The sequence below is a fragment of the Stegodyphus dumicola genome, chromosome 11 (genome assembly GCF_044657685.1).
Source record: "Stegodyphus dumicola isolate Sdum_Otavi_A_Nest chromosome 11, ASM4465768v1".
Taxonomy (NCBI): Eukaryota; Metazoa; Arthropoda; class Arachnida; order Araneae; family Eresidae; genus Stegodyphus; species Stegodyphus dumicola.
The window spans coordinates 106,533,986-106,557,289 of NC_140778.1; the positions used below are offsets into that span (position 1 = coordinate 106,533,986).

At 32.0% G+C, this 23,304-nt stretch overlaps 1 protein-coding gene across 4 annotated transcripts in view; it reads left to right on the forward strand.

Annotated features, from left to right (window-relative positions):
- LOC118190409 (macrophage mannose receptor 1-like) overlaps positions 1-23,304 on the forward strand; it is a 157,105-nt gene that overhangs the window by 27,746 nt on the left and 106,055 nt on the right. For all 4 annotated transcript variants that reach the window (XM_035361106.2, XM_035361108.2, XM_035361107.2 and 1 more), the window contains exons 2-4: positions 405-578; positions 12,039-12,163; positions 19,900-20,001. In XM_035361106.2, coding sequence (XP_035216997.1) covers positions 405-578; positions 12,039-12,163; positions 19,900-20,001 — 401 coding nt within the window. The remainder of the gene's footprint in view (positions 1-404; positions 579-12,038; positions 12,164-19,899; positions 20,002-23,304) is intronic.

The following is a 23,304-nucleotide window of genomic DNA, read 5'->3' on the forward strand; positions in this document are numbered from 1 at the left end:
TTCTGAGGCTACTCGTTTTTGAGTTATGCGAGATACGTACGTACATACGTTCGTACAGACGCCACGAAAAATTCTCTTCAGAATTCATTTTAAAGCAGTTTTATAATATTTTTGGAGGAAAAGAGTCTTTTTTATTCTGCCCTTACGTACAGATATCACTCAAAAACATCGTTAAATTTCATTCGATAGCGGTCAAAATGGATATTTTCGTTGAAATACGCTGCCTGAAACTTTTCGCGATTAGAATACTACCTTCTTACTTCGTACAAGGAAGTAAAAAGAATTCCACTATACTTTATTATGTTTGTTATGTATATAAACATTTTAATATTTTTTACGAAAACTAAACGTGCCCAGTCATTTTTGATCACTTTATGTATAATTTTGTGTTTTATATCTTTTAGTTACAAATTGTCCACGTGGATGGTCACGAATTGGTGAGAAGTGCTACAGAATTAAGGCTAATACAGTATCGTATAGGCTTGCAACTGTTCTATGTCTTTTGGAAGGTGGATTAATAGCTTCTATTAATACTAGAGTTGTTTTCGATATCTTATCTAGAGAAATTGTAAATCAGTGTGAGTATATTTTATTTATTTTATTATACTTCATTTTCATTTATTTATTTTTTAAACACAGCATTTTATACACATGGCAGAAAATATAAAATTCTTTCTTGCATCCGTAAAATTAATAAAAATCATTTGATGTGCTGTTAGGTATTATTTTTTAAATATCTGATGTGGACATCCCATAACGGCCTATAAAATTATGCGCAGTTTTTATTGCATTTCATTTAACCTTTTTTATTGCTGTATGGCATTTAAACTTATTTCCTCGAACTTCATTTAACCAATTCAGTTCTTACTTCGCAGCAAGGCAAAAATACATAAAAACTCAAAGCATTTTCATTAAAAACTGTAAAATATAGAAAAATCTCAAATACCAAATGCAGTCGAGTTTCTACGCAAAAACAAGCAATTCGAGCAGCGGGAACGAAAACAAAATTTTCGGTGAACAAAAGTGAAATTTAATTTTTGGTCTGGCGCTGACTTTTGGTCACTCTGCAAAAAGAAGCTGACGCTATTCACTATTCTATTAACAGTTTTCAACGTGAATAAATGGAGGCGTCCTTAGTGCCACTTTTAAATTGTTGATAATTCTATAACTATTGCATGCAGATTAATTAAAAGCATAAAAACCTTAACCTGAACATAAGAAAAACATAATTCAATCATTTTATTATAATGTATTACGTTTGTTGCTGCCGATCGCAACGAAAACGAGAGTACACAACTAAATATATGTTATAGCAACCACATAGACAAAATTCCAAGGTTCTGCTGCTACTCGCTTTTGAGTTATGTGAGATACATATATACCTACGTAAGTTTTTAATTCTGGCATAAATTCTGGGATAAAACATCACATACAAAAGTACTAGAACAAAAACACATCAAAAGTAAACATAACATTGCAATAGTTGCCAAAAACAAAAGAGACAAAAATGCAATTAATAAGCAGACGATATTTAGAAAAGTACAGATATTTAAACTGGAAAATGAAATTATCAGAAATTAGCCACACGCGCAGACGATATTTTCAAAACTAAAGATATTCAAACCTGAAAAGGAAAACATTAAGTTATTCCATCAATAAATGCCATAAGTTTGTTTATATCTTCGTTATTTTATGAGTTACTAAACATCAAAATGGGTTCGGGACTTTATAAACACCCTGTATTTAATTCAATAAATTTCAAAAACTATGACTATGAATATTACGTAAAAAAAGTGACGTGAAAAAGTAACGAAAATATCTCTTCTGAACCCATCTGAAATCCATTTTACAATTCCTTTTGGAAAAAAATCTGATGTGGACGCTACATGACTTCGTTATACGGCCTATTAAATTATACACATTTTTTACTGCATGCCCTTAAAACTCATTTCTCCGAATTTCATTAGAGATATATTTTTCATTTAATTAATTCAGTTCTCCCTTCGCGGCAAGGCGAAAAATTCATAAAAACTCAAAGCATCTTCATTAAAAATTGTAAAATGCAGAAAAACCTAAAATAAACCTGAGTTAAAAAAAAACTTTAAAAGAGCAATTTTACAGTTAAAAATTAGACTTTAAATTAATTAAAATTAGACAGAAAGACTGATTTTGACTTGAATCTAGTAGAGCACGTGTGGGACATGCTTGGCCGACGAGTTGCAGCCCGTCAACCTCCTCCTACATGTCTACCGGAACTTCGGAGAGCAATGCTTTTTCAGTGGTGCAATATCCCCCAAGATCAGATCGATAATTTGATGCTCAGCATGCCTAGGCGTTGTACGGACTGTATTGCATCGTCTGGGAGACATACAATGTATTAACAATCATACCAACCATGTAATATTGGTTTTTTGTAAATAGCTTTTTTTTGTAATTTGCTGCAGGGAGAAAAAATCGCTATATTTTTTAATAATATCAAACATATAGCATCTTTTTTTGCTCTTTACTTTTTGTTTAATAAATAAGCTTTACAAATAAGTCAAATTTGTTTTGCTATTAACTCTTCCTTTGCCTGATTTTGCATTATCCTTAATTTATGGACATGAGTGTATATACATATACATATAGTATATATAATATATACACATATAGTATATAAATATAGTACTATATATATATATATATAGATAGATAGGTAGATAGATATGTGTATATAGTATATATATATATATACATATCTGCAGCACCAAAAGTATATATATATAAAGACAAAAAGTAAGAAATTTAGAATTAACATTTCACAAAGACCAGAAATTGAAATTCATAATTAATAAATTTCAAATTAACATATATATAAATACAACAATGAATTTAAAAATGTTAAAACGAAAACATTTCAAACACTCGGCTCTGAGTGCTGCTTTTGTATTCTTATATGTTGGTAAATTGTGCATTTTTTGCTTTAAAAATGATTGAATTGTGTTGTTCTTATCTTCGGGTTAGGGTTCTTTTGCCTTTAGTTAATCTCCATGCAATAGTTGTAGAATTATCAACAATTTAAAAATTGCTTAAGTGCAGCTAAGCCTAGTTTTTTTACCTTATCAGCATATTTGTTTACATTTGAATCTTAGCAGAATAGTGAATTAAGTCTTCTTGCATCTCCAGTGCCTTTTTGCCTAGTGGGACCAATGGAAAACGTTTAGTTTTTGGGCACCGAAAAATCTGCCTCCTTGCCTGATGGCCGAATTACTTGTTTTTTTCGTAAGACCTGTAATTTTAATTGTAAACTTTTTAAAATTGTTTTAACTGTATTCGGTGTTTTATGTTTTTCGATATCTTTTTAGCTAATGAAAATATTTTCAGTTTTTACGCATTTTTGTCTTGGCGCGAAGGGAGAATTGAATTAATTCAATGAGAAATATATCGCTAATGAAATTCGAGGAAATAAGTTAAATTAAATACAAGTAAAAATGCGTATAATTTAATATTCATGTCGGAAGTCATGTCAATTACTCAATTCGTGTTTCGCCATCCATACAGGCATGGGTATAGTAATATTCAAAACCAAAAGTAAAACCAAATGTAATGAATTACAAAAAAATTAAAGAAAAGGTATTTTGAGAAATTTAGAAAGCAAGTTGACTAAGAATCAAAATATTAATTAAATGTAAATTGCCAATGTAAAAAGAATAGAAAACCAAAGTAATTTAGAAACCTTTGCTTATTTGAAAACTTCCCCGACACGAATTATGCATGTAAATCAAAAATAAAGTATATATAATCTATAAAAAATACATAAATAATACTAAAGTAATACTAAAAATGCAAGTAAATAGTAGGTTTTAATTTAACTTACTTAACTACACATTTATATTTCGGAGAGTGGAGTGGCATTTGCTAAATTAAGTGAGGTTGAGTAGTTTGTTTCTGCTAACTGTATAAATAGAGCGAAAAGTTTGATAATATAAGGTAAAGTTGAGTGTTAAGCTGCTACCTGTGATATCTATTGTAACAACCTATTCTGTAAACTCTTAAGTAAATTAAAATGTATGTTCTGTGTGCAAAAATGTTGCTAACTGTGCAGCATCGTAAATATGTGTAAAAAATTGAAACAATTGCTGTTACGGTCTGTGAAAATAGATGTTACAAACTATTAAGGAGGTAAAAAATAGAAAAAATATTTTTTAAATAAAGTTCGAAAAAATGTTTTTTAAATAAAGTTCGAAAAAATGCTTTTTAAATAAAGTTCGAAAAAATGTTTTTTAAATAAAATTCGAAAAAAATGTTTTTAAAATAAAGTTCGGGAAAATGTTTTTTAAATAAAGTTCGAAAAAATGCTTTTAAAATAAAGTTCGAAAAAATATTTTTTAAATAAAGTTCGAAAAAATGCTTTTTAAATAAAGTTCGAAAAAATGTTTTTTAAATAAAGTTCGGAAAAAATGTTTTTAAAATAAAGTTCGGGAAAAATGTTTTTTAAATAAAGTTCGAAAAAATGTTTTTTAAATAAAGTTCGAAAAATGTTTTTTTAAATAAAGTTCGAAAACTTTTTTGAAGTAAAATTAATTTAATTTAATTTTAAGTTTCAAAAATTTTTTAAAAATATTTTTAATTCAATCACAAATTGAAATAAATAGAGAATAATTATAGTAAGAATTTTTTTTGTAATAGCGTGAATTTATTAAAACTGAATTTCCTACAAGTTTAATTAAAACTGTACTGAATACTGGCCAAAAGTAAGGAAAATTAGAAAAAGATAAAAGTCTTCACTCAATTTGGGTTATTATTGAGACTTTTGAAAAGAGTTGGCCCTTCATTAGTAAAAGGAAAGAATCCAGTATTGATTAAATATACATTTTTATTAATTAATTAATTAATAAGTAATTTTTACAAGTATAATCCATCAACTTTTCAAAGTCCTCCATTTCCCTCCAGTTTATACAGTGTCTCACAAAAGTGATGGGACACTTGTGCTTTACAAAAGGAAACTGTAATAAAATAAATTAAAAAAACATGTAAAATTTTTTTGTGGGTGTGTTTCATACTTAAATTTAGTAAGAATTATTACATAACATACATTTTCTCAAATTATTATAATATTAATTTAATAAAAATACAGTTGTTTAGAACGGAGCAAAAAATGGCTCACATAAGTGATGGGACACTATTAGATACTACTACGTACTACAATAAAAATATTTTTTTGGGTTTTTATTTTAAAAAAAAGCAATTGGCAATAATTTATAAAATCGTCTGCAGTATTTCTCTCCAGTTTGTTTTGGAATTTTTGTGTTTTTTAGCTCTGCGCAGCCATGAATGCTAAACGAAAAGAAACTTTGCCTGAAATTCGAAAATTAGTTATTAATTTGCATATTGAACTTGGAAAATCTATGAGAGAAACTGCTGAAACAGTTAACTTGAGTCATTCAACAGTTTTCAATATCATTAAACGATATAAAAGGAATCATACGATTCAGGATAAAAGAAGACCTGACGGACCATCAAAGCTATCCAATGGAATAAAGCGAATTATCGTTCGAAATATTAAAAAAAAAATCCAAGAACGAGTGCTCCTAAAGTTACTGCTGATTTACAAGCATTATATGGAGTAATTGTTAATCCTGAGATTATAAGAAGATTAATTCGATCTGCTGGATATCACGGTAGAGCAGCCACGAAAAAATTCTTCGTAAGTGAAAAGAATAGAAAACTCAGACTGGCTTTCGCAAAATAACATAAATAAGAATTCTGATTACTGGAATGAAGTTATATTTGCTGATGAGAGTAAATTTAATATATTTGGTTCTGACGGTAGAATCTTGGTGTTTTGAAAACCCAGGGAAGAATTTCGCAAACAGAACTTGGTGCCAACAGTAAAACATGGTGGAGGAGGAGTTATGGTATGGGGGTGTATGTCGTCCGTTGGAGTTTGTAATCTTGTTTTTATTGACAGTATAATAGATCAGTACAAGTATATTGACATTTTAAGTCAAAATTTGAAATCTTCAGCACGAAAATTGAACCTTCATAACGATTTTAAATTCTACCAGGACAAGGACCCCAAGCACACTGCTTTGAACGTTAGACTCTGGCTGCTGTATAACTGTCCTGAAATAATAAAAATACCACCACAATCTCTAGACTTAAATTCCATAGAGAATATTTGGTAAGAATTGGAATCAAGAATTCGCAAACACACCATTTCTTCAAAACAACAATTAAAATCGGTGCTTCAAGAAGAATGGGGTAAAATCACTCCAGAAATCACAAAAAAATTGGTCGAATTCATCCCAAGAAGATTAAATCATGTTTTAAAAGTAAAAGGAAATCCAACAAAATATTAAAATCTTTTAAAAAGTAAAATTTTGGATAAATATTTGATGGAAAAGTAAGTGTCCCATCACTTATGTGAGCCATTTTTTGCTCCGTTCTAAACAATTGTATTTTTATTAAATTAATATTTTAATATTTTGAGAAAATGTATGTTATGCAATAATTGTTAATAAATTTAAGTATGAAACACACCCACAAAAAATTTTTACATGTATTTTTGATTTATTTTACTAGAGTTTCATTTTGTAAAGCACAAATGTGCTATCACTTTAGTGAGACACTGTATATTATTTATACCATAGTATAGACACATATACATACAAGTTTTGAAACAAAATCCAGTTCTACTCAAAAATTGTTTCATATATTATTTATGTTTTTATTTTTTTTTAAGCATAGATATACTTCTGTGTGAGCTTTTTAGTGCAAATTGAAATCCTCACTGATTCAAGTTTCAATTGTAGAGAGATGATTCCATTATCTCGTATTGCACAGACATCGCTTCTAGATACTTTTATTATCTTTAGTTCTTTACCGGAAGTCGCTGACCTTCATTACAAGAGCCAAGTGGTCTAACAGTTGATTATTTCCTCTTTCACAATTGTATCCTTCCGAGTGCCAAGTACAGAGAAGGGAAGATCAATGCTAAACTTTGCAAGAAATGCTTAAAAGAAATTACAGAAAGAAATTAAAATTTATATTGTTACGAATTTGGTATTTAAAAAGCTAATGTTAGTTCAATTACAAATTAAATGGTTTTATTTCTCGCGCAGTGCAGCGCGTGACGAATATTAAAAGAAAGCTAAGCCGAAAAAATTGAAAATACAAGAGCGCGTGCATTAAATAAATAAATATCTCTTTTTGATTTCGAGAAAGTACTGGAAAATTCTAGCGCGTGATTTTAAAATCTTATAAAAGGAGGAAAACATCTCAGTTTGCAGTTAGTTGTTGCTTAGTTTGTTGTTGTTTAGAAAAACTGCTCTTGTTGATTGTAGCGAATTCGCGGATTAGCGTTCTTTAGCTGTTTTGAATTACGTTCTATTGGACATTTGAGTAGTTAAAAGATAACTACTGTGAGATATTGTAATACTGCATGATAATTTGAGAAAATTTAAGCATTTTTTTTTGTTGTGATAATAATAAATTTTTGTTCATTTTTCATCGGACTTGTGCATTCATTTCATAACGAACCCGTACGCACGCAACAATATTTTCGTTGTCTATATTATTGCGTGCGTACTGGTTCGTAATGGATTTAATGCAAAAGATGTTAAAAAGTTAATAAAATTTATTCTTATCCTAAGAAATTAAACAAAATGCTGAAATTTCCTCAGAGATCTTCGTACAATATCACCATATCTCATAGTAGTTATATTTTAAACTACTAAAACGTTAAGTAAATGTTAAGTAGTTAAATAAATGCATAAATTGAAACAATACATTGTGTACAGTGCAAATCTGTACGTAATTCAAATTAATTTACAATCTAGGATCGCGTTCCGAAAGGACCGTAATATTCATAGTCATGGTTTTTGGGATTTATTGAATTAAATACAGGGTGTTTATAAAGTCCCGAATCCATTTTGATGTTTAGTAACTCATAAAATAACGAAGATATAAACAAACTTATGGCATTTATTGATGGAATAACTTAATGTTTTCCATTTCAGGTTTGAATATCTTTAGTTTTGTAAATATCGTCTGCACGTGTGGTTAATTTCTGATAATTTCATTTTCCAGTCTAAATATCTGTACTTTTCTAAATATCGTCTGCTTATTAATTGCATTTTTGTCTCTTTTGTTTTTGGCAACTATTGCAATGTTATGTTTACTTTTTATGTGTTTGTTCTAGTACTTTTGTATGCGATGTTTTATTCCAGAATTTATGCCAGAATTACAACCGCAATAGCCTCTGTGGATGCCGACATGCTTGCCGGTACCTGGCGTGAAACTGAATATCGACTTGATATTCTCCGTGCGACGAAGGGGGCACACGTAGAAATTCATTGACAAGGGTCATGAAACTTTTTGAGTCGATCTAACCATTTATGTTATTAATTTTAATCTATATTATTTTATGAGTTATTAAACATCAAAATGGGTCCGGGACTTTATTAACAACCTGTATTTTGGACCTTTTCCGATATCGTGCAATATGCACCAAACAATTTCTGTTATACGTTCCAATTTAATAGTTACGGCCTATTTCATTGTGATTTATTTTAATACTTGTGAAAACGCCGTAATAATTCTTTTCATTGCCTCTGAACCGACAATGTTGTCTATTGGCCATTTTTAAATTAAATAACGTGTTATTGGCCACCTTTAAATTAATATCGTGTTGTTCTTATGCGTTATGATTAGATATAATTGGACAAGGCTAACGGGAAATCTTAAAATCTTGGAAAGGGCTTGTGGCTGTAGATCTGCCTTTTTACCTGATATCGGTCATTTTAAAACAGATGGAATATTATTTAGAACAACGACAGCAAGAGGAATTTAATTAATGATTATAGAGTCATTAGGTAATTTTGAAGCAGGAGACATCAAAAAGGAGGACCCACGCCGGTGTGCTGCGAAAAACCACGTGTGAAATGCGACACTTGGCTCGTAAGCCACATTTGACTGGTCTTGAACCCATTGCACATGGTAGGTGTGCATACGTTCCTTTCAAAGTGCTCGCTGTAGCGTCTGGTGGGACACATTAACAATGCTTGCGTGTTACACTGAGGTTATTCTCTCATATGCTGTAAATTGGTTTCCGAAAAATTTCGTGGCCGAATCGTACAGGCTCGACGAATGGGTCACTCCATTTGGAAAGCAGTGCAGACACTCGGATTTTCATGCACCACTGTGTAAAGGGTGTACCGTGAGTACGCCGAAACTATCCCTGCTAGGGTCAACTGCCATGAACAACAGCGTGTGGATTACCAAGGTCATCAGCGGCTAGCCCGCATTTTACAGCGGATAAACGGGTTGCAGTGTAACAGATCAGTTTAACGCTGGTGCACAGCAACATATAAGCTGCCATATCATACAAAACCATCACCTCTCAGTGGAATACAGGAGTCATCGTCCTACAAGAGCCCCTCTGCTGAGTGTACAAAATATTTCGCAACGATTAGCATGCGCACGGGAACATCGCCAATGGACCGTCTAGATGTGGAAAAATGTTGCCTACAGTGATGAGTTGGGATTCACTGTGGTACATGGCAATGTGTAAGCCATGTACCAAAAGTATAAGTAAGTACGTGTACAGCAAAAACCACATGAAGCGATAGATCCTTCCTTCCAGCAAGACACTTTTCAAGCTGGTGGAGGTGGTATTCTTGTCTGGGGAATACTCACATGAACTGAAACGGAAACCTTGATATGTGTGACATCGTCTCTCACAGGTGAACGTTACTGGAATATCCTTGATGACCACCTGCTCCTATATGTTAGTTTTCGACAGCCCACTACAGAGATTATCTTTTCCCAAGACAATATACCACGCCATCGCTCCCGAATTGTGTCGGAATGGTTGGAAAAACATTTCTCAGACCTGCCCAATTTTTCTGGCTCTAAAGGTGACCTGATCTGAATCCGACCAAACACATCTGGGAGGTATTTGAGAGAGATGTTGGAGCCATGTAATCTCCGTGAATTGTGGGAGGTTGTTCAGGAGTTATGGTTTCTCATCACTTTTAGTGTCGAGTCGAAGCCAAGATGAATCGCAATCATCATCAAGGCGAAAGATGATGCTACGCGCTACTAGATAGGTATACCTAATTCATTGCTTTTTAGCGAGCTCTATGTGTATATATAGTACAATAGTACAACTCTAATTATCCGAATCAATTGGGACCGGGCCCCATTGGGATAATCAATCCAATTATCTGAATTTTTGAGAAGAAAGTGTCTAGGTGCACTTTAATCAATTACTGTATGTACTGTATGTTGAAAATGGAAGAAAAAACTATTTTTAAAGAAAAAGAGGTTTTTAATTAATTAAAATGAAAAGGCAACACTTTTACGTACATACTGTACAATACTTACAAGTGCTGAAAATCATTTCTTGCTGAACATCTCGGTCAAAATAAGACTTTCTTTATCCGTTTTCGAACAGCCAAGTCACGCATCCGCTTGACTTCGTGGTCAACTCCGGCTGACGCTCCATCCGTTTCAACTCAGTTTCACGCCTGCAAACGCTTCATTGGCTGACGGTTCCGTATCTGCTTCAACTTCAGCATTAAGGTCACTTTATTTCTCGACACTTGTAGAGACATTAGGAATTTTGGAAGAAAGAGAACTGAAAAATTAGCAAACGCCTTCGCCGGGAATCGAACCACGGACCTCTGGAATACCGGCCAATCGTGCAGAATTACACCACGAAGCCACGTCAAGAAGGTGAGAGAAATACTTTATACTCTTTCTCCTCTGACACTTTCAATAAGTTCATCCATCATTTAGAATTTGACACCCAGGGTCTGACGAATCACACACCATTTGCTCCTTTTAATGTCTTAAATCGTTGATTGTCCAATACCGTAAGTCTCAACCAACTTTTCATCCGTATCAAATACTATAATAAAGCTAGAATGATGTATAAAAGAAATTAAGCAAACAAAACAAAAAAGAAATAGTTTTTCACAGACGATTGAGTATTTCTCATTCAATTAATTCAGTTCTCACTTCTCAAAATATCTATATTAAAAATTACAGTAATCTTAAACTTAAGTAAACTTAATCTTAAGTAAATCTTAAACACTTATTTCCTCGAAAAAATTCCAGAAAGGATTAAGCATGATTAATTGGCAATAATAAATGAAGGCGTTATCTTTGTTATTGCGAAGCTAAGTGTCTCTAGATTGGCATCCACTAGTCTGCTGTTTCAAATGTAAACAGTCAATGGCCGCCATAAAAAAAAAAGGCTTAGCGGCACTTAAACGACTTTAAAATTGCTGATAATTATAAAAATATTGCATACAGATTTACTAAAGGCATAAAAACCTTAACCGGAAGATAAGAGCAACATAATTCAATTCATAATCAACATAATCAATAATTCAAGCAAAAAATGTACAATTTACAAACATATGCGAGTAAAGAAACTGAGATCACTGAGCTGGGTAACAGAGTGGATATATATACATATACATATTTATATACGTTTCGTGCGGCCGACTGCGACCAAAATACGAGGTGCACATCTACATGTTATAGCAGTCCTACATAGAAAATTTCAACGTTCTGTTTTTGAGTTATGCGAGGTACATACATACGTACGTACAGACACCACGAAAAATTTTCTTCAAAATTCATTTTAAAGCAGTTTTATAATTTTTTTTGGAGGGAACGAGTCTTTTATTCTGTCCTTACGTACAGATGTCACGCAAAAACATCATTAAATTGCATTCGATAGCGGTTAAAATGGATATTTTCGTTGAAACATGCTGCCTGACACTTTTCGCGAATACAATACTTCCTTTTTACTTCGTACAAGGAAGTAAAAAAGAATTTGACAAAACTTCTATTTAACAGCAGTAACTCGAGTGGTAAAATGTGGAATAGAATTTTAACTCAGGCATGCGCTGTTACTAGAAAATTAGATTGTCTGTATTGATAAAAACATAATCATAATTCATTTAATATTAATATTGTAATTTATGATCTCGATATAATTATTAAGGTTTTAAGCATAATAATATATATATTTTCTGATTTAGATAATTCCTCTCAATTCTGGGTTTCACCAAACAGTAGCATTTACCAGCTAGAAGTTACCACACTAGGAACGACGCAAAGTGAATCAATTTCGACTTCAAATCACTGCGTTACTTTCAACGGAATGGTAAGTTTCTAAGTTTCTTATTAATAACAGTAGAAAAAAATTCTAATAAACGAATATTGCGATTGGAAAATTATAGATTATAGTTTAACTCCTCGAAGAGTTTAAAGTTTTAGAACGTTAAAATATATATAGAAAATTAAAACCTGTAAAACTTAAAAGGTTTAAAAGAAATTCTAATCTGCTGTTGGTATGCAGATTTCATTTTAATTTAAATACTTAAACTATATAAATAGTTAACTGCCTAGCTTATGCTAGGCAGATTTTAAGCTAGACAATTACAGACAGATTTGCATACTAATTTAAGCATTTGCCGTCCAGAAATTAAAACTGAAGAACATAACATCCTAAAATTTTAAATTTTTTAAGTTGAACTATTCAAAATGGCATAGCCAAACGATAGTTAAAAATTGAAGAAGAAACTTAATTATTCAAGATGTAGTCATGCATTCAGTGGAATTGCTTAAGCACAAGACTATTAAAAAAATTTCAAGTTGCGGTACTTTTGGATTTCCCAGGAACGATGTCCATTTATTGATAGCAATAAACACTTTAAAAGAGATTTCTTTCAAAACGATTTTTTTTAATCATAAGAAACTTTATCATTTATTTAGAATGACAAGGTGCCACGGATTGTACAGGACAAATCTCAGAATTTAAAGTTGCATGTTAAAATCAGAATTGGTGCTCAGCTATCTAACAGAAAAAACACAGATCAAAATTAAAACAAAAGCAAAATCAAAGCAACCTGATAACAAATAATAATAATAATAATAATAATATAAAGAAGCAGCTGAAAATTCTTTGCTCTTTTTCAAGGAGCAGTCAAAAATTTTTAACTGAGCCAGGTTGAATAAATAACTCAGAAGTAGATGCAAAAATAAACAACTTTAACGTAATTTAAATTAAAATTAAAAGCTATTCAAAGTTTCTTAAAAAATGGTATTAAAATTAAGTTTAAAAATTTTAATACTTTAAAATTAACCATAAAGACGTAATCTGCTCCTACCTAACCTAGAATAAATAATACTGTAAAAAATTTAACAGTATAAAGAATCTCAAATTAGAAACCAGGGAAACAATTGGACAAAATGAAAGCAGTTGGATAAATTAATATTTTTAACAAATATTGAACCAAAGAAAATGCAAATCTGCTGAAAAACATTTGGAAATTAAAAGTAAAATAGTTTTAAAGTCAAAAACTTAAGAAAAGGAAAATTAGTTTCGTTTCCTTAAATTTTGAGTTTAAAATCGTGGATGATTCATTACTGTAGATGTTACTGTTGATTCATTACTGTAGGTACTATGCAGTAACTTTAAAAGAAAACGTTCACGAGGTAAGCCAAAACAACCTCCTTTAGTAATATTGGTAGAGAAATGAATCGCAAATCAGGGCAAGGAAATGTGTGTTATGAATTATTGCCATCAAATCAGACAATATATTCGGAAAATACTGTTATCAAATGCCAATTTTAAAAGCAGAGTCGAAGCAAAGCACCTGGAACTGACCAATTCATCGTGATAATGCTCGGCACCACATTTATATGATTATCAGATAAAGACTTATTGAGTAAGGCTAGGAGGATTTGTATTCCTCCCTGCCATATTCCCAAGATCTCTTCTCTCGGATTTTTGTCTCTTCAGGTCACTTCAAAATTATCTAAACCGCCCGGAATTCGTTTCTTAGCAGATTGTCAAAAAGACTCACGATATGTTTTTTTATCTAATAATGTTTATATTTTTTAACCTAATAATTATTAATAAACATTTATTTTTTTTTAAAAAAAAAGATATTCTCCAGTTGGCAAAGAAAAAGCAGAAATCATAGAATAATATCGTGTTTATGTGATTCAATCAAACGTTTTTTGGTACTAATTCATTTATATTTATTATTAAAAACAGAAGAACTTTCCGGATAACCAAATATCACTGGGTAAATCAGAAGTCAGTTTGGAAAATCAGTGATGCTTTTGCGATAACTGATATCGTGAAAATTCGCAAAATCAATAATAAATTGATTAGTGCGTAGAGACATCAGGTTATTTTAAGCAGGAGACGTGAAATATGTGCTGTACCCTCAACAGGATTCGACCCTGGACCTCTTGAATAAGCGCCGAGTGTGCTACCGTTACACCACGAAGACATGCAGAAAGAAGAGAGAAAATACCTTATACATTTCCCCTTTTAAAGGGCGACTTGGGATTAAGGAACCCAATCGCTAAATCCTGGTGGTGAAGAATCATCATCCACCACCATTTTAATTCTGCTCTATGTAGAGTCATTAGGTTATTTAAAGCAGAGAAAAATGTGCAACGCCCTCACCAGGACTCGAACCTATACCTGTCGAATACGCACCGAGTGTGCTGCCGTTGCAGCACGAAAGTACAATTAACAACAGTGCGGAAAGGAGGAAGAAAATGTTCCAATTTTGTTCCACGTGAAGTCTGTAATCCCTTGGAAAAGAATTATGTTTTGGTTACTTAACTGGAGTAATATTTAAATTATAAATGAGAGTGACTAGTTTTTGATTTTCACCAAAGAAGATGGCACGTTGAAAAATTTGACATAATCAGCATAGATTTCTTTTCATGATAATACAAATCAAGTAAATGAAAAAAAAATGTGTAGGGTTTTTTTTATTTTATATAGCTAATTATTTATAATTTTAGCTTTTACTCTCACTTCTCTTTTTCGTTTTCCTACCAGAATGCAAATCAGGTTTGAGAATATTTAAAGTGAGGGTTTTGGAATTTTATGAGAAATCGTGTTTCTGCCTTTGGAGGCTACATTGCTAGGGTCCTGCTAGTTTAGGTAAGATTGTATTGTCTGTCATTTAAATTGTTACTCCGATGAGGAGATTTGAGCCAAATTTGCGTTAAATCAATTGTGTAGCTTTTGGCTACTAAGTTTTAAATTCGGAATTTACAGTTATTTTAAGTTACATCGATACCTGTGGTTGGCTAATGTTATCAAGCATGAGATGTGCATTTTATATTCAAAGTTCTGATTAAATTAAAAAGTTGTTTAAACCTTTTCAAGACTCAGTGGTTATTTCCAGACGAAGGTATAATTCCCTTTAAGTTTGTTAGGAGTTTGGAATTAGTTTATGCTTCCAAAGAAAACCAAACTCTATAAATAAGTACAAAACAACAACACATCAATTATCGGAAAGAAATATGTGGGATGATTTTGTTATGACTAATTGAAAATTCTAATGAAAAAGGAGCCAAGGTTACATAAAAAATTATCAGCGATATAGTTCCGAATTTAAATTTAATTTTATAGGTAACCGAATTTAATGTTACGCAAAAATAAAGAAATCTGCGCATTTACACTTATTTTTGGAGAAAATGGGGTTTTAATATTAGGCTTCTAAAGTAGTCTTAAAAATATATGTATTGTTGTAGTTAAAGTTTAATATGAATGGTAGCCTAACCTTGATCATCTACTAATCTTGGGCAGATAGTCATATTTTCTGAAAATAACATCCAGTGGCTTCCTTCACCTCTTCGTCTATCCTTCCGATAACTGGCTTCCATCTGAAGCGGTGGGCTTCTCACAGAGATCTTGGCCCTTCCTCGACCATTTTTTCCTCAACCATTCTGAAGCCATTAATGCTTGAGCTTGGCTTTGGCCTCTGAATACTTGTAGTTCCGATGTGGTTTCAAATCCTAGTTAATGGGTTAATGGTGTGTCTCAATGTGAGGTTTAATGGATTTCTTTATAGATGGGTAAAGTACATATTAACAAGATTCTCTTAAAAAGTTGTGCATGAAGGCATTCCTCCGCTTAGGCAGATAGCTCTCAAGTGATTTTCCTTACTCTAAATAATCCCAATTAAAATCCATCTACCCTTTTAGGTATCAGTGGTGGTGAGTTGTAAGTAGTTTGGTTTAAAGATATTTGGATGATGATGAAGCATATGCTTTAAGAGGAACAGACTCGTGAAAGACGTTTTAAGGGAAGCAGGTTCGTGTTTGTTTTACATAATGAGGTAAAACACAAAAACTCCGGTGCGATCAGCCCATTCACCGAGATTTGACATTGTCTGGAACTGTTAGTGTTCAGTGGGCTTACCAATCGGCTACAGATGGACTCCCTGGATAAGCAGATTTCTCATACAGGTTTTTCATCTTCCAGGGGTATTGGAAGATGCTGTCCCTTCTTTGGCCAAAAATTTGAAAATGAAGTAACTTTTGATACTGCCACATCTCTCAGAAAATATTACTTTATCAAATTCAGTATAGAGTGTAGCAGAATCAGTAATTGCAGTCGGGGCATGACACTGAGAGAAAATATGTTGCAATATCCGAATAAAACTTCAACTGTGTTACTTTCCTCATTTGCCAATCGTACATCTGGACTTTGCTACTATAGTACACTTACCTGACTGCATTCTTACAACATTGTAATATTAACCAATCACAGTAGCAGATTAGATATGTTGGTGTTATTGATCAGTTACACATGTAAATACACAGAATAAATAAAGCACCCCGACTTTCTTAGCTTAATTTAATTCATAAGGTAAAAGTTCCATGAATGATCATAACCTGAAAAGGAAATTAAAATAATTCTAATTAAGTTTTTCATTTTAACTTTCTAAAATCTTGAGTACTAATCCTCTCAAGTCCGCAATGGACATGCTCGAAGAATTAATTGTGAAGATTAAAATAATGAGGACAGTTATAACCACTCAGGAAAGTATAATGTGATTTGCAGTGGAGAATTTGTTTTTTTTCTGCAAGTTGTTTTTTCACCTCCGAAGGTTAGGGCTTTCTCAGAAGTATCTATAGACTTCATTTTATTTCTCCCAGAAAATATTAGAAATTATCAAGACCTTAAAATAAAAATTTCTTCTTTATTTTACAGTTAACACGAAAAATTATTTTGAAATTTTCATGAATTATGGGTAAATGAGATCATCATCATCATCATAAGGGCACAGCCTCGATCCTCATAGCTGGCCGTATGATGGGTAACTGAGTAATTATGTGGTAAATGAAATATTAATCTTTTAGGTTCATCGCTTGCATACTTTTAATATACATGAAGATAAGAATAGCTCGTCCTTTTACCATACTGCCCATTTCGAGAGAAAACTTCCTATTCCTAGTTTTGTTTGCAAATGCACTTGAATCTAATACATTTACCTCATAAATATACAGATATGTTTGCGTATTGAAGAGAAGATCTGGATAGCTCTTTGAAAATAATAAACAGTTAGGACTGTATGGACATCAAGCTTGAAAAGTTATAAGGTATTTTCTCCCTCCTTTCCGTATGCCTTCGTGGTGTAATTGGAAGTACACTCGACGCGTTCGAGAGGTCCAAGAATCGAGTCTCCGCGAGCCCATTGCACATTTTCCTCGCCTTCTGTTTCAAAATAAACTAATGACTTACTGACTCTTCTTTCAATGAAGAAAATTTTGAAAAAAGACCTGGCCAATATACTGAGCATAGCAATTTTTTCAAGCTACAAATATTATGGTTGTCGATATTATGGTCTTTACATTATGGTCCATAAACATTATTATCTATTAAAGATGCCATCCTAGTTCTAAAGGGTTAGAAAAAATCAAAAATTTCAAGCAAAGAACAAAAATGTACATTAAATGAAAAAAATTAAATATGAGTAAAGTTAGACTAGAAGAGAAACACGCTAATGTGACAATCAAAATCGTAAAATAGCGTAAGTATATTGAAACACTCAATCGATTTCGAGGGCAGTTAAGAATCCCTCCTCATCAAGAGAAAGAAATACCTAGAAAGAAGAAAAATAAAGGAATCAAAGTTCAAAATTATGGACATTTAAACATAATTTTGACTTCTGGTCTGCAAAAATTATCCAAAAGGCTTCTTCCATAGGTGAATTGGATTTTCTTGAGGCTTTTCATATTAACAAAGATTTAGCATGTTTAGTTAATGATTTTAAGTCCAATCCAGTCCTTCCTAATGCCTTTAAAATTCTACTATCTTAATTCAGTTACTATTTTTGCCGATAGATGGCGTTACCTCCTCGCGTTTGGTACTACCAGAGGGTATAAAAATCCGTTCAGTGGTTGCTTTCCATTATACTATTTATTAATCGTAAACTCTTTCCTATCCGCTTTTTGCTTTAGTGTTTGTACTGTGTATAAAAAATTTTTAAAAAACCAAAAAAAAAAAAAAAAAAAAAAAAAAAAGTATAAAATATAAAATACAAAAAAATTTTAAAAACCTAAAAACTTATAAAAAAATTATGATACTTAAGTTTTTATATTCTCATCTCTATCCCTAAACTTTCTCGAGCCTGTGGCTCCCTCTATTGAGCATCAAGTAAATCACTTATGCTAAATTTTTCCAATTTCTGCTCGCTTTTAGTAACTCTGATGTGGAGGTAAATGGTTTTGAACCATTATTATTATTTCTTTCTCCTGATGAGGAGGGACCATTAGCTGCCATCGAAATCGGATTGAGTGTTTCAATATACTTACGCTAAATACAAAGTTGTATTTACGATTTTGATCTTCCGATTTGTTCTTCCGATTTTGTTAGTGACGAATAATGATGATGTCAGGATGATTCAAGTGCTGGTTATGATACCATGTTTATTGTTTTGACTTAACACTTTCTGAATAACCAATATTGGAGAGACAAATTTTTAAATTTCTTGTTTATATTGAACTAACGGAAGTACCCGATGTTAGTTAAGTTAGATTGAAAGTAATGCATCTGACAACAGAGAGAGCGATACCGCTGTAATCCTTCTCTAATAACGATGCAAAAATACGATTCATAGTCATACATGTTTCAGTCTGATGCGATATGGAATCCACATAAAAAATTTCCATAGAAAAATAAACTAATTCTCTCTCATTATATCAGCAACAATGGCACGCTATTTGTAATTATTTTCATCTTTATAATCAATGGTCTTAAAAACTCAGGTTCCATCCAATATTTCACTTATATTAAATTTTAGTCGATTAACTGCGGCAAAACATTTATCATAATTAATCAGAAAGCAATAACGCGAAGAAACAAACAAACAGACATTCTTCCTCATATATATAGATTTAGTAAAACTTTAACAAATTTATATTAACAAACTCTACGATTTGAAAGCGAACAGAGCAACACTTTTCTAAATAAAGCATTTTGATTTCCAACGCGAGAGAATGTTGCCACTCGGGAAAATGAGTGCGAAAATTAATTAAATTTTCGAAGTTTTTAATTAATATCTCGGCTGATTAAAATCGTACGCAGTCGAAATGGCTTCCCACGAATTTTTGAAATGGGGAATAATGTATTTAATGTTTGGCAATGCTATTTTTATTTAATTGAAAAACTTAGACATTTTTTATTAACAAACTCTATGATTTGAAAGCGAGCAGTGGCAACAACTTTCGAAATAAAGCAGATTTTCATCTCCAGCTTGTGAGACTGTTGCCACTGGCTAAAATGAGGGCGAAAATGATCGTTTTTCTGCGTTTTTAATTAATATCTCTGATTTTAGTTATTTTTTTTCTCGAAAAAAGTGACATCGACCTTTTCCAGGATCCAGGAAATAATCGTAGAGAGTTTGGCGACGATAGCTAAAATAGTGACTGAGTTATTAGAGGACAAACAAACATACTTTCTTCTTTATACATATATAGATTAAGATATCTTAATTTTAATAAAATTATCAATTATTAATTTTTCAGTGTTTAATGAAATAAAATATTCATGTATTGTTTTTTACATATTTTTTATAGGTACTAAGTGAGAAACTTTGTTATGAAGAACTTAGGTATATATGTGAACATGATTTAATAGTATACAAGACTAAACTAAATTGTCTGCCGGATCGAAGTCGGGTAAGATAAACATTTCGTTCATTTAATCTTCATATTTGTTTCTCAGTTGCATAAATTATGTCTCAAAAAAGATCTTTTATTTATATTTCTTAATTTTTCTGTTGCATTATGGAAATAACGGATGGCATCAGCAAGTACATCATAAACGAAAGTGTTAAAAGAAAGAAATATTGAATACCATAATTTTGACAGTTAAATATGTCTTCTTACTAAATAATGAAATATCCCTAGTGGGCCATGGCCCTGCAGTGCTCCGAAATCTGCTTTCCTGAGGGCCCGGGATGCGTGATTATATGCCTTGAACAAATGGTCAGCTTGTCGCAGGACCCCCGGCTTTTAGTCCTTAAGCGAACTCGGCATCGGTACTCATTTTATTGGCTCAATCAAGGGATTGAAAGGCTAATTTAATCTTACTCAATCCAGGGATTGAATACCGAACCTGTGGTGCTGCTGGGAAACGCACTAGCCACTGCGCCACCGGTCCTTATATGTCTTTTTACTACATTCAGATCTGAAAATATGCAAACCAACGATATTCCGAACTGGTTTTTAGATTTGGCAACACAATAGCGTGATTATTGTTCGCTTACTTCCAAACCTTTCTTTTGAATTGTTGAATCGAAAAAAAAAAAAAAAAAGTTGGATTCGACAACACAAAAGTAGCATGATCACTAGCCGATTCCCTTCAGACTGTATCTCGCATAACTCAAGAACGAGTAACTGTAGAAAGTTGAAATTCTATATATGGAACCGTTATAACATGTAGTTGTCACCTGCCATTTTTGTTGCAATTGGCTTCACCAATCATATATAAATATACATATATATATATATATATATATATTGTTTCATAAGAATAAATTGAATTTAATTAAAAAAATTAAACATAAATATAAATATAAATACATATTCAATTATATATTCTTTGCGCCATTGCTGCAAGGAATGAAATTTAAATTTAAACAAATTTAAATTCTTAACAAATACGTATAAAAGTAAAAAAGCAAATTTAAATTCTAAAAAAAAAAAAAAAAAAAAAACCCCGAAATAATTTAAAATAATTTTTAAAAAAATGTGCAAAAATGTAAAAGATTTAATTCTCGAACTAATCTACAATATCATTTAAATTCAGAAGCATAAGCAAATCAAGTGCAAAATCTATCCATGAAAATAAATCTACTAATTTAATAAATTAAAATTAAATGAAAATTAAATTAAACAATTTTAAAAAAATGCATATGTGAATGACCGTAGAGTAGGCAGGAGACAGACTTATCAAGGGGAAGTTGCCTCCAAACCTAACTCCCCAATCATTCAATTCGTGTTTCGTCATTCATGCAGGCAAGGGTAAAAGTCAAAACAAAAAGTAATTCCAATAAAGTGGTACCCTTAGAAATTAACATTTAAGTATTAACATTTAAGAGTTAAAGTTCAAAAAGGAAAATACTAATGAAGTCTTTTGAGTAACAAGCAAGTAAAGTCAATTAAATTTGTTTAAATATATATATATATATTCTCACTCTGTTACCTGGCTCAGTGAGCTTAGTTTTTTATTCTTATATGTTGGTAAATTGAGAATTTTTTTAGCTTTAAAAGTGATTAAATTATGTTTTTTTTTATGTTCCGGTTAAGATTTATATGCCTTTATTTAATCTGCATGCAATAGTTGTAGAATTGTCAACAATTTAAATGTTGAAATGGTGAGTTAAACCTAACAAACGGCCATTTGTTTACATTGGAAAATCAACAGAATAAAGAATTTAGTCAGTTTCTGCACCTTTCAATGTCTTTTTGCAGAGAGGGATCAAAAATAAACTTTCAGTTTCGTGCACGAAAAATATCTGCCTTCTTGCCCGGAGGCCGAATTGCAATGTTTTGCGTAGAAACTAATTTTAATTGTAAAAAAATGTTTTTAAACTGCTTTAACGGTGTATGGTTTTTATGTTTTTCTGTATTTAAAATTTTTAATGAAGATGTTTTGAGTTTTATACTTTGCCGCGAAGTGAGAACTGAGTTGAATGAATGAGAAATATATTTCTAAGAAATTCGAGGAAATAAGTTTAAATTAAATTCAGAAGAAGATGGGTATGATTTAATAGGCCATACATGAAAGTCATGTGTACAGACTTTTTTATATTTTTTGGTATGGGAGAAGATGGTCCTTTACACTCGTCGCTTTGTGTTTTAGTTTCTGGGTTGTATCGTAGAACATAAGGTCTCATCTCCCACTAAGATGCACTTTAAGAAATTATCCTGTCTCGCAACACTCAGAAAATCTTCACAGAAAGCTTTTCTGCCATCTTTTTGTTATTCTATGAAAGTTCGAGGCGGAAATCTACGGGTAGCACAAACTTTCCACATTTTCAGATTTTCAACTAAAATTAAACTATAGATTTCTTTGCTTGCCAGAAGTATGTCTGAAAGTTGCTGATCTTTTGTACACGTATCAGCTTTTACCAAAGAACGATTATTCTCCACATTTTCCTCATTCTTTGAAGTTGGACAGCACCTCTCCTCCAAATACCGTTGTAATGCCGCGATTATCGTGCAAGTAATGCACGACGTGTTCCGACTGTCCTGAAGTGGTGTTCCACTGTACTGTGGTGGTACCTGAGTCCAAGACGAACTGTCGAGAGTGTAGACGGGAAAGTGACCATGGTCACGTGAGCAGGTGATAACATCGGATTGGCTGGGTCCTTACCTATTAAAATTAGATGAAAAACGCAAAATTTCCTACCGTTGGTTCATATTCAAAGCTTTCGCGCGTACATTTAAAGCGGTTGTAGCACTCATACATTTGTGTTCTTGATAACGATGCAAACTGTCTTTAACAGGAAATGAGATGTTACTCTTTCTAAGCATAATTTATTCTTTCACTTTTTTATTTTATCATTTTTTCTTTTAATTTGTCCGGTTACTTTATGGGCGCACCTTGTAACTTCCAGAAACATTGTGAACTATTCATAAACCATCAACTAATGCATTTTCCTAACTACAATGCTGTGAAAACACCAGTTTATATCAATGAGATAAAATAACCTCAAACTTCAGTACTACGGTTTACCGTAAACCTTCATCGGTTTGCCTTCCCCCACACGTCAAATCATGTCATCCGACTAAACAAAAGTTAGCTTCATTTTATTTCTATGTTTTCCGTGCACTTCAAGTTTGCTCCAACTTGGCCCTTGATCAAGAACTAAATTATTTAAAAGCAGTAGCTATTGACAGGGGCTTTTCACCAAACATTTATTAATCAAGCAGTTCAAAATTCTCATCTCAACACAACAAAAGGCACACTCTTGT